At 63.8% G+C, this 11,944-nt stretch overlaps 2 protein-coding genes across 2 annotated transcripts; one reads left to right on the top strand and one right to left on the bottom strand.

Moving 5' to 3' along the window:
* The first annotated feature begins 343 nt into the window (after positions 1 to 343).
* Positions 344 to 1,387, top strand: LOC116522060 (membrane progestin receptor epsilon-like). The gene has a single exon (XM_032236647.1). The coding sequence runs from the start codon at positions 344 to 346 to the stop codon at positions 1,385 to 1,387; it is 1,044 nt and encodes a 347-aa protein (XP_032092538.1).
* Positions 1,388 to 2,818: 1,431 nt separating this feature from the next.
* Positions 2,819 to 8,526, bottom strand: FBXO24 (F-box protein 24). Its single transcript, XM_032236646.1, has 10 exons — positions 8,511 to 8,526; positions 7,870 to 8,096; positions 7,577 to 7,763; positions 7,142 to 7,380; positions 4,889 to 5,150; positions 4,436 to 4,594; positions 4,167 to 4,288; positions 3,721 to 3,852; positions 3,256 to 3,426; positions 2,819 to 3,164 (listed from the first exon to the last, which is right to left on the bottom strand). The coding sequence occupies exons 1-10, from the start codon at positions 8,524 to 8,526 to the stop codon at positions 2,835 to 2,837; spliced, it is 1,845 nt and encodes a 614-aa protein (XP_032092537.1). The 3' UTR covers positions 2,819 to 2,834.
* Between the last annotated feature and the right edge of the window lie 3,418 nt (positions 8,527 to 11,944).

Below are 11,944 nucleotides of genomic sequence, written 5' to 3'. Positions count from 1 at the left end.
GGGCGGAGCGGCCGAGGGAGCCCGCCCAGCCCCCGCATCCTCCGCAACCAACCTCTCCCCCGGGGAAGCGGCACCTGCTCGCCCCGCTGGGCTTCGGGCGTAGAGCTCCAGCGGCCGCACCTGCCGCCGCGCCGCCCGAGGCTACCAGGGGCTGCCCGTGGTTGGCAGGGCTGGGCGGAGCGGACGCGGCTGCTGCAGGGAAGCGCCCGAGCTCTTCTCCGCAACACGCCGGCCCCGCTTTCAGCGCCCTCCGCGCCCGTCCCGCGGCGGCAGGCGGCGAGCTCCTTCCCGGCCCATCGGAGCCGGCGCGGCAGAGGCGGAGGAGCCGAGCGGGCCCTCCTGGATGGGCGTCCGGGGGCCCCTGCGGGCGGCCGCGCCGCTCCTGCGCTCCAGCGAGGTTCCCCCCGGCGTGGCCGAGCGCTTCATCCTGAGCGGCTACCGCTGCCCGGGCTCCTCGGCCGCCCAGTGCCTCCTCTCCGCCTTCCGGGCCACCAACGAGACGGGCAACTTCTGGACCCACTTCGTGGCGCTCTTCGTCTTCGCCTTCCACGCGCTGGAGGCCTTCGGGGGCCCCGGGCGCCCCCTCCCCGCCGGGCCCCTGGAGCCCTTCTACTACCCGCTGTGGAGCTACTGCCTGGGCGTCTGCGGGCTCCTGGCGGGCAGCAGCCTGGCGCATCTCTTCAACGCGCTGTCGCTGCCCGTGCGGGAGATCTGCTTCTACGTCGACTACGGCACCATCAGCGCCTACACGGTGGGCGCCTCCCTGGCCTACTTCTACTACGTGTGGCCGGACGCGGGCCCCGGCCCCTCCTCGGGCTGCCCGGGGGGCGCCGCCCGGCTCCGCGCCTGGTGTGAGGCCCTGTACGTGCCCGCCTCTTGCCTGGCGGCCCTCGTCTGCACGCTGGGCTGCTGCAGCACCCGCCGCCGCCGCCCCCGCCGCCGCTACCTGCTCCGCACGCTGATCTTCCTGCTGCCCTTCCTGGTGGTCTCCCTGCCGGTCTTCCAGAAGCTGTGGGGGCCGGGGGGCAGCCCGGGGACCGTCCGGCGCTTCCTGCGCCACTGCCTGTGGCTGCTGGCCTCGGCGGCCTTCAACGTCAGCAAGGCCCCCGAGCGCTTCAGCCCGGGGAGGTTCGACATCTGGGGCCACAGCCACCAGTGGCTGCACTGCTGCTCCTTCATGAGCATCCTGGAGGAGCTGCGCATGATCCGGGGGGAGATGGAGCTGCTGGCGGGGGGGCCGCCCCTCCGCCCCTCCAGGGCCCCCACCTTCCTCTCCACCTTCGGGGTGATGCTGCTGGCGCTGGCCTTGCTCGGCACCATCGTCGCCTGGTTCGGGGTCCGGGCACACGGGGGCCGCGGCCAGAGCGAAGGCCGCAAGGGGGACTGAGGAGGCCGCTGCTGCATGGGGAGCCTGCACCGAGAGGAGCTTCCTTTGGAACTCATGGAACGAAGAGGGGGGACTCGAACCCAGGACGCAGCTTTGGCAGAGGGCCTGCCCTGCCAAGAGGGGAGAGGCAAGCACGCAGGGCTGACCCAGGACTGCAGGAGGCGGCACAGCGGGGCCCCTTTCCCTTCATGCAGGGGGGGGGATGGGGACATGGCTTAGAGTTTTTTTTGGGGGGGGGAATAAAATCTCTGCAGTGGAAACCTCGCCTGTAGCTCCTTCTGGGGGGGGCGGAGGAGGCTCTGGGCTGGCCGTGGCCCCCACGGGAAGGAGGCCCTTCCCCTCCTTCAGCCCCCAAAGCCACGGAGGTTGTGGGGGGGCTGCACAACAGCTGGTGGGAGGGAATCAGGTTCCAGGCTGGGGCTGGCCCGGCTGAGGTTCTGGTGGGAGACCCCCGTGTGGGTGGGGAGTCGAGGCCCTCCGCTCCTCCTGCCCCACTCTGCTCGGAGGGCTTTGAACCTTTGGGGCTGAAGCAGCTCATTTAGCCCCAGAATCGGCTCCCTCTGCAAGCGCTGCTCCTGGCTGCCCCCTGCCTGGGGGTGTGTGGGGAGGGGGGGGTTAGGAGACTTTTTATGCATGGGGGGGGGGAACCAGTTGTCCGCAGCTGCGGGGCTGGGTCCACTCCCAGGCCAAGACCTCCACCCTGCAAGGGGGCCTGGGAGGATTCCCCCCCCCCCCACAGAGGGTGTGGGTCAAGAGCTACAATGGGGCACCTCCAGCTGAATCCGGGTTCCATCCCACACCTGCTGCCTCTGAGCAACGCCCTCCCGGGTGGGCTGCTCCTCAGGGGACGCTGCCCCTCCAGGGCTCCTGAGGGCATCACCCACCCAGCCGCCATCCTGTGCTGGGGAGGCCTGGGAAATTGCCACCCTGGGGCCTCTGCTGCCCCCCCCGTTTTGCCACCAGAGAAACACTGCCCAAAGACCCCCGGGGGCCCTTCAGAGGAGGGGGCCTATTGCCTCCCCCCAGGCACTGCCTGCCACAGACCGGCCCCAGGGACCGTGGGGGGGGGGGAGGTTGCGCATGCGCTCCGAGCTGCCCAACTGGCCCCATGGAGGCTGGCGTGAGGTTGTGCCCTCATGGTGAAGCCCCTTCTTCCAGCTCTTCTGAAAGGGGGCAGCCTTCCTCCTCCCACCGGTTTCTTCCTTTGTCTTTGGCCCCCAAAGACCTTCAGCCAATCCCCCCTCAGCCCCCCCCTCGAAGCCCCTGTCCAGCCGCTGCCCCCCCCCCCTTGCCGGGCCGAGCGGAGGCCGCCTCCTTTGTGCTTGTGCTTTATTTATTCCCAATTGTCCAGTGTGAAGAAGTCTTCTCTATCTGTCAATCATGATCCATGATGCGTATAAGGGGAGGGTATCGGGGGGTGGGGGGGTGGGCCAGAGGGGGTCCAGAGCTAGCTGGACGGGGGGGCTTCCCGCAGTTCGGCCGCCCTCTGGATCATGTCCAGAGCCTCCCAGAAGAAGTCCTTCTGGAAGGTCAGGAGGGGCATGCTGCCCACCGCCTCCTTCATCTTGGCCATGCGCCCCTCCAGCGTGGGGCACTTGTGCAGCTGGCTCAGGTACTCCTCGCAGGTCCGGGCGGCCAGAGCCTCCGAGTCGCCCGGGGCCACCGCGGCCTTGCTGGCCGGCAGCTCCCGGTAGGCGGGCGCCTCCTCGATGTCGTGGCTGGAGAGCATGTAGAGGCACTCCCGGGTGGAGCAGATGTGGCGGGCGCAGGGCGGCACCTGCGGGGGCACGGGGGGAGGGGGCGGTTAGGGAGGGAGGGGCAGGCGGGGGCAAAGAGGGGGGAGGGGTGGTGGTGGCCCCCCCTCTCACCTTGATCTGCAGCCGGACAAAGGAGGCGCTGCCCTTCGGCCAGCCTGGCAGGCGGCCCCCTGCCCCGCAGCCGCAGCCCATCAGGTCCTTGCTGAAGTCCCCGCTCTGGCTCAGCACCAGCGTGTGGTTCAGCCCACACCACAGGTCCAGGGGCCACTTCAGGTAGTGCACCTGCGCGGGGGCGGCAGGGACAGGCCCTCTGAGCAGGGCTGGGGGCTCTGCTGCCCCCCTCCCTCCCTCCCCGAAGGGCCCTTCTTCCCCCTGCAGGCAGAGAGCCGGCCCAAGAGGAAGGGTCCCCCCTCCGGCCATCCTCCCGGAAAGCCTCTTCCAACCTGCTGCAGGGGAGGGGGGGGCTGTGGGCCAGACAAACGGAGGGGGACCCCAGACACCCCCCCAGGAGCCACTGTGGGCTGGCAGGCCGAAAGCGGAGACCCCTGGGGAAATGGGGAGGGGGGGAGGCTGTACCTGGGCAGGCTCCCCGCGGTCTATCTTGTCCCCCGTGCCCAGCTGCCCATAGCGGTTGTTTCCCTGCATGAAGATCCGTCCAAATTCATCCACCAGGCCCAGGTGGTTGTAACCCAGGGCGCAGCTGAGCACCTGTGGAGAGGGGGGGGGGAGAGGACGGAAAGGTCTTTGGAGACATGGAAGGGTGTCTGGGCATGTGCAGAGTGCCCTCCCAGGAGCTGCACGCAGGGATGGTGGGGAGCAGAGTGGAAGCCTTAACTGGGAACTGCTGCCTAAGGAATCCGGGCGAAAGGGGCCAGAAAGGAGGGGGCAGTGGGGGCAATGGGGGTGGGGAGGAGAAAGCCTGGGCCTTTGCCCACCCTCTCTCCCATCCAGCGTCTGCCCACCGACCCCTTTTGCAGGGCAGCCAAAGCCCCCCAGGGCCCCAGGTAAGGGGGGGCTCCTACCTTAGCAGGCAGAGAAAGGGCCAGGGGCATCTGCTGATCCAGAGGGTCGAAGGCATGCAGGGTGCCAAAGAGGTCGCGGTAAACGCCAGGGGAGTGGACCTCGAAGTAGACGGTGCCCTCGCCTGGCATGGGAGACCACGGTCGGCTTCAGGCCAGCTCCACACCCAGCTCCTTCCCCTCCCTCTGGCCCTGGTCCCCCCATCTCCCCCTCGGATGCCAGCCCTCCGGTCGGACTCCTTCCTGGCCTCCTGGGATCCCCCCGGGGTCACCTGTCAGGTAGACGGCGCTGCTCTGGTTGGAGCGCATGTGCCGGACGGAGATGTGCGGGAGGCACTTGGAGACCTTGCGGAGGGCCAGCTGCACCGTGTAGGAGCGGGGCTGGTCCAGCTGCGTCTCGTTGACCACCAGGCTGTAGATCTTCCCTTCCTCTGTGGAGAGAAGGATCCCACCCTGGCAGGTGATGGGGGCAGGGAAGGAGGGTTTCTTGCATCCAGACGAGCCAGGGGGTGGGGGAGGGGGGGGCTGCCTCGGGCACAAAGGCCGGCCGGCCGGGGCACAAACCGCTCGGTCGATTCCTTCCAGGGCCAGACGGGCCGATGCCGAAAGGGAAACCCACAGGGGGCCCTGTGAAAGCAGCAGGCACTCCCCCCTCCTCCCCCCCGGCTGAAGGCTGGGAAGGACCCCCAGGACGGAGGGCCCGCCTGCTCTCCTGGCCCCCTCACCTGTCAGGAGCAGGAGGGACCGCTCGGTCTCTTGCCCCACCAGCACAATCTGCCTGAACTTCATGGAGAAATGGAAGGTCATCTTGAAGACCCGCTGCCCGCTGGATTGCAGGTACACCTCCACGCAGTCACAGAGGCGGCTGCTGGGGGCTGGGCCGGAGCCCTCGCTGCGCCCCAAGGCCTGGCTGGGCAGCTGCTCCCGGGTGGCCAGCACGTACAGGTACTTGCGGTAGACGGTGTCGTTCCGGGGATCTGTGGCAAACTGCAAGGAAGGCGGCCGGCATCAGGAGGAGGCGGCGGCAAATCCTCTGGGGCGGAAATGGCAAAGCGGCTCCCATCCCTCCCCCAGGGCCGCTGGCTCCTCTTGGCACAGGCATTCCGGGGGGGATCAAGGAGTCTGCAGTTAACGGCTGGAGGGAAGGGCCCCCAGAGCCCCCTGGGGCCCCCACTCTAGTCCTCTGGAGGGGGGGAGGCTCTTTGCCACTCCTCAGAGGGAGGGGCTCCTCTGGCCTCACTTCCACTGGGCCCCCTCCCCCTCCCCGGGAACCTGGCCAAGAAGCAGCGGAGTTCCCAAAGAGCCAGCGGAGGGGAAGGACCGGGGGCACCGGCTTCCCTCTCCCATCCCAGCCAGAAACCACCTGGGCCCTTTCGGAAAAGCTGCCACCTTCAGTCACCCCTCGGGTGGCATGGACGGTGGCTGGAAGAGGACGGGGGGGGGGGGCAGAGGGGCGACCGTGGCATGACAAAACCGCGCTATGCAAAATAGCGGAGATTAAATCGCGTCGCTAAAGTCGCGACGTCATCACCGCGCGCGCGTCATCACCGCGGGGACAACAGTGCGGCGACAGAAGGGCGTTCTACATACTTCGTTCTTTCCCTCCAAAGGTAGCCCTCCTCCTCCAGCTGACAGCAGCAGCAGGCACAGGGCAAAGTGGGCTGCCCAGCAGCAGCAGCCTGCGTGGCACAGCCACGGGGGGCAGCAGGAAGCCTGCGGGGGGCCCGAGCAGGGCCGCCGACGCTGGCGGCAGAGGAGGACGCAGCAGCGGCGGCGGCTGAGGCTCTCCCGGGGCCAGCAAAGCGGGCTTGCCCGGCAGAGGCAGGCCGCCCTCTTCTTCCTCAACAACATCTCCTTGGATGGGCGGTCGCCGCCACCGGGCAAGCCCGCTTCGCCGGCCCCGGGAGAGTCTCAGCCGCCGCCGCCACCGCCTGCCCTGCCTCTTCCTCCGGGGGAGGCGCCGGCGGCGGAGGCCGCCCGTCCAAGCAGATGTTGTTGAGGAAGAAGAGGGCAGCCTGCCTCCGCCGGGCAAGCCCGCTTCGCCGGCCCGGGAGAGCCTCAGCCGCCGCCGCTGCCGCGTCCTCCGCTTCCTGCTGCCCCCCGTGGCTGAGCTGGACCCTTCCCACAGGCTGCTGCTGCTGGGCAGCCCGCTTTGCCCCATGCCCGCTGCCGCTGTCAGCTGGAGGAGGAGGGCTACCTTTGGAGGCAAAGACCGAAGCATGTAGAACGCCCTTCTGTCACCGCGCTGTTGTCGCGGCGGTAGGGTCGTTTTTTTCTTAGCGCTTTGGACGCCGCGGATTTGCCTCCGCACTTATGTCGGCGCGGATAAGGGCATTGCGGTTTTGTGGTGGAACCGGGGCGACAGCTGCCACCATTCCTGCATCGTTATTCCGAACACATCCTGGAGTCTGGTCTCCAGGGGATCCAGCCAAGGCCTGAGTGGGTGATCTTCTGAGGGGGCACGCGGGAAATCCGTGGCTGAGTTTCTCAGAAAAGGGAAGCTCTTCTCCTGTTTTAAGGGCACCAGACACCGAGGGGAGCCTGGGCCGGTTCAGAAACCCTGGCGAGAGAGGCGGAGGCTTTACGGGGAGACCGTAGGTGGGGAAAAGGGCCCGAGGGGAAGGGAGACTGGAAGCCCCCTTGGCAAGAGGACGGGGGTCCCTGGCCCGTCTGCATCAGCCACCAGCAGAACGAGCCTCCCCTCGCCTGCTGGAGGGCAGAAAGGAGGGGGGACAGCTGGCGTGTACAGGGGGCCGACGGAAAGGGGGGCTCTCTCTTTTCTGCCTACGATTTCGTGGTTCTCGGTTCAGGGAGGCAGGAGGGGCTGGGCACAAACAGGGGAAGGGGATGCCGCCGGTTTCCAAAGGGCAGCTTGGTTCCCCTCCCACCAGCGCTGCGTTTCCCCTGCACCCGGTGTGCCAAGACACGCGCCCGGAGGACTCGGCTCCCCTCTCCTCTCCCGCCGCAGAGGCACGTACGTCCTTAGCGCTGCGGCACAGCACCATGTAGCGGCAGGCCCGGCGCCACTGGATGTGGCCCATGGTGGAGGAGACCAGGGCATTCTTGAGGAAGAAGAGCGTGCCGTTGTAGTCCAAGATGAAGACGTGGTCCTTGGTGGGCAAGAACTTCCGGTAGCCGTGCGAGAGAAGGGGGGCCACGGTCTTGCTGACGAAGTGCCGCCGGCCGCTGAACATCTGGAAGTACAAGCCCTTGGTGTCTGTGGGACAGAGAGGCCCGAGGGCGGGGAAATTGGGTCTGTCCAGAGGAGCCGACTGGCAAGAGCTTCCGGGTGGGGCCTGGGGGGTGAGGCAGCTCCGCTCCCCTCGTCCTTCTTCTTCGGAGGACACCGGCTCTTCCTCCTCCTCCCTCCCTTCCCCTCCCGTCCCCTCCGCTTCACACCAGGCTATACTGACAGTTGAGGATGGCCGATCTCTTCCACGGCCGGCTGCCACCCGAATTCTCATCCCGCAGCCGAGGGGAAAGACGGCGGCAGATGCGCTGCCAGACCCCCTCGCTGTCGCAAACTTCATAGAAATACCGGCAGGTCTGGCCGAGAGCCACCAGGTCCCTCACAGGCAGGAAGGAGATGATGTAGTACAGCTGCAAGAGGAGGGGGAGCCGGTCAAGAGGCCTCCCCGGCCTTCCTCAGGCCCGGCCTACGGCCCCCTCCGTGCCCCCCCTTCTCCTGCCCCCGAGGCTCACCCACCAGTTCAGGAGGGAAGAGCTGGATGGAGGCGGATTCTCCCCTGGCCTTCTTGTCCTCGGTGGCCTCCGTGGATGAGCTGCGCCGCTTCTTCTTGGGCTGCTGTAGGCAGAAGAGAGGAGCCAAAAGCCCCCTTATCCTGGATCTCCCCGGGCTTCCTCCTCTCCGGAGGGCCCTTAGCTGCAGCTGCTCGGGAGCCAGCTCAGTGGGCAAAGGCCTTCCCTGGACGGCTGTGCACTACCTGGTGGACTGATGCCTGACGTACCATCGAAGAAGAAACAAGAAGCATCTGCCTGCCTGACTCCTGCTACTTCTAAAAACCCCAAGACTTTCACCTCGCAGAAACCCCAGGTCCCTCCCCAGGGTCTCTTTATGGAGCGGAGGGGACCCTGGCTCCTGGGCCGGAGGAAGTGGGGGGAGGAGGAGGAGGGGATCTCCTCCTGGGCACGCGCTCCCTAAAATGGGCGCCAGGGGGCAGGATTGGCCAGGTGAAGAGGGAGCTGCTGATTTCGGAGGAAACAGTCATGTCTGAAAAGTGACTCAACTTCCTTACAGCTGATTCACACTGACTTTCTTTGCAGGCTGAGGACAAGTTTACCTTCCTTTTTATTATTATTATTTTTTTGCAGTTGCTCTGTTGTTACTTGGATCTAAAAACATTTTGGAATAAGGTCAGTCGAATTTGCCCCACAGGAGTCTATGTTTCAATGTGGTTTTTCTTTTTTTTGCAAAAGATTGTGAGTCACAGCTGTGACTAAAGCTAAGAGCATTTGCATTCATGGCTGTGGAATTCTGTGGCTTTAAAAGAAGGTGCGTAAGGCTTGTGTTCATTTGCATATGCAAACGAGGAAGGGCAGAAGTGGAAATTTTGCAGGCCAACCTCACGGAGAAAGCCCCTCCCCTCCTCCAGCACCTTCCTGCCACCGCCCCGCTTCCCCCCAGCCCTTCCTCATGGTTTTCCTGGTCCTCCGCGCCCTGCGGTCCAAATGCTCACTCCAAGCGGCTCTTCGGTGCTAGAGATGAGGGAGAAGCGCTGGGGCTTTCTCCTCCTGAATTTTCGGGCGATGCGCCTGTCGCTCATGTCTGCCCACCCAGCCGTAGACTCTGCGGTGGGTGTGAGCTCTCAGACCCACCCTTGCTGCTGAGCCCAGCATGGCCAAGGCTTTTGAAGGCCTCTGCCCACCAAGCCTATCACCCTGGGGGACATAGCCCTATGTGATAATGGCCGTCTTGATGGCTTCACAGAGACTGGGTTTCCCCTGGTAACTGGGGCACTGTGACATCAGCACCCATCTGGGGCATCCTCTGTGAGCTGGAGACGGGAGATCGGCCCATCCAGTCTTCGGGTCACAGATTAGCCCCAGGGGCGGCAGGGACCCCGCTTACTACGGTGGCTCTTCCTGTGCTGAGAGTCCCTTACAAACTGCTGCACGAGAGGCACGAAGGGGCAGGAGCCAGGAGCCGCCAGCCTCCCTCTCCTCCGGGAAATCATTGTGAGTTTTTCCCTCAAGGACTCCTGCTCTTTCCAGCCTGCATTTGGGGCTGTTGCGGCTGATAAAAAGGCGTTTCCTTCGGGGTTCCTTCCTTCACTGCAACCTCTGCTCCTTGCAGTCATTGGGGGGGCTTAACCGAATCCCTGTGAATTCTTAGGAGGTCATTTTGGGAGGAGAGTGAGGGGGGGGGGCTAGAGGGAATTAAAGGATTAGGAAGGTTGTTTTTTAAAGCTTCCCAAACGTATTGAAAGGACTGTGGAGATATTTGCATTTGCCAAAGCAGCACTGAAAAGATGATCAGAAAGAACCTTTGGCTCTTCCCAAACCCCTTGCTGAGTTCAGATGAAAAGCTCCGTCCACCCACTGGATTCCCTGCCTTGGCAGAGAGCTCAGGCGTTCTAGAGCCTGCTGGGGTTCCAGTCGGAATCTTGTTCCTGAGAACACGAAGTGCCCGGGCTCTGAGCCATTTGGGTTCTTTCTACCTTCTTGCCTGATTTCCCTCACCACCACCACCAGCTGGCACTCAGCGACAAACGTCCTCCTCCTTCGTTGGCACTCCCCTGGGCTTCCTTATCCAGGGCCTGTCTTGCAAAGGCTCTGATGCCATCCCCTGGGTCCGGCGTGGGCTGGAGCTTTCCCTCCTCCGGTGGGCAGGGGAAACCTGAGAATCGGAACATGAGGAAACAGAGCGGAAAAAAAGACAAAAGCACAAGGCTTTAAGTGCAGCTCTCGGATTAAAACCAAGTTAGCCGACCGAAGCCACCCGCAATCCGGTGCAGCCACTTTCCAGGCTGACAAATCCATGGGAAGCCCTGAGCTTTCGTGATCTGTGGCTCACTTCATCAGATGTGTCATCCCGTGGGTACAAGTCTCAGCAGCAGCAGTTGTGAGCAATTCAATTAGTAATCACACTGCAGTTTGAACTGTACAGCGCAGTCGTTTCCCTATCCCGGGGGTCCCCAAACCTGGCAACCTTTAAGTCTTGTGGACTTCAACGGCCTGAATTCTCCAGCCACCCATTAACCCCCCCCGCCCTCCCAGCCACCATGAACTCCTCTATTCTCAATTTACATGGCCGTAACAGACGCGAGAGCCTGGCTGTGTGGGTGGCACAGCAGAAGGCATTCTCCTCTGAGCCAGCAAGCAGGCATGGGCTGAACCTCCAAAGACCATTTTTGGCTGCACAAGGAGGAACGGCGCATTGGACCCCAACAGTACTTGCTGATCAAGGGTTACCCTGTGGCCCACACCGCCACGCCACTTAGCTTCTCCCAAAAGAGGTTTCTCCTACTACTTCCTGGTGCCCAGGCAGTCTTCCACTTAACAACCGTTCCTTTAGTCACCACTGAAAGCTACGGTGTGATTGCACTAAAAAAAGGGATTTACGGCCGTTGCGGCAGCCTCCCTGTGGTCATCAGGTCAAAATCTGGACGGCGGGCAACTGTCGCCATGTCCCGCGGTCACCTTTTGTGATATCTTCTGCCGCAAACCTAGTCAATGTGGAAGTCAGTTCACTAGACCAATGTTTCTCAACCTTGGCGACTTTAAGTCCCGTGGACTTCAACTCCCAGAATTCCCCCAGCCAGCAGAGCTGGCTGGGGGAATTCTGGGAGTTGAAGTCCACGGGACTTAAAGTCGCCAAGGTTGAGAAACACTGCACTAGACAACCGTGCGACACTAAGTGAACAACTGTGGCGATTCACTTAAGGAAGTTGTAAAAAAATGGGGCGAAACCCGCTTAACAACTGTCTTGCTTAGCAATGGAAACGTCGGCTTCTACTGCAGTCGTAAGTCGAGGACTAGGTGCTACAGCCAGCATTCCCAGCTCTTGTTCAGAGGAAATTGTAGCCAAAAGCGCTGGGTTTAGGAGGGGGAGCCGAGAGGGCCCCCCCCCCCCGGGCTAAGCAGCCTGGCCCAAGGCGAGAATAAAGGCAAGCCCCCCCCCCACATGGACAGGGGTGTCTGGGGGGGGGGGGTCTCCTCCTCCTCCTCAGGCATCCTTGTCAGCCCCTCTGCAGGTCTGGGGAGGCTGCTGGCCACCCCCTATGGGGGCAGAGGGGGGACCTGGGAGAGACCCTTCTGGCAGAGCAATAGCTGCGCCCCTCCATGGCCTTTTAAGGGGGGGCTCCCAGACACCCCCCCCCCAGGCAGCAAAAGCAAAGCTTTGGAGTCTCTCCAAAGGCCCAGGATAACTGACACTGGGAAGGGGGCCTTGGAGGCCATCTAGTCCAACCCCCGTTGACGTTTCAGGCCAAGCGGTGGAGCCAAAGGGAGGGAAACCTTCACCATCCCTTGGGCTCACCTGGAGAGGCTGCCCCGGGGGCAGAGCTTGGCCCGGCGGCCTCCTCTCCACTCCTAGGGAGCCCAGGGGGACCGAGTTCTAATCCTGACTGGGTTGACTGGCTGGGCCTCTCTTCGTCCCAGGGGGTCTGTAGAGGAGGGGGGACTGTTAGGTTTGTTCTGGGTTATTTATAGGTGGGATTGAGGGGGGGAAAGTCTAAAAATAATTTTGAAAAAGTAGAGAGCCGTTAAAAGTTCCCTCTGAGGCTGCAGCGCCCACAGGACAGGCGCTCCTCAGGCCACTG

The sequence above is a fragment of the Thamnophis elegans genome, chromosome Z (assembly GCF_009769535.1).
Source record: "Thamnophis elegans isolate rThaEle1 chromosome Z, rThaEle1.pri, whole genome shotgun sequence".
Taxonomy (NCBI): Eukaryota; Metazoa; Chordata; class Lepidosauria; order Squamata; family Colubridae; genus Thamnophis; species Thamnophis elegans.
The sequence above is the reverse complement of the archived record's forward strand: the minus strand, read 5'-3'. Positions and strand labels throughout refer to the sequence as shown.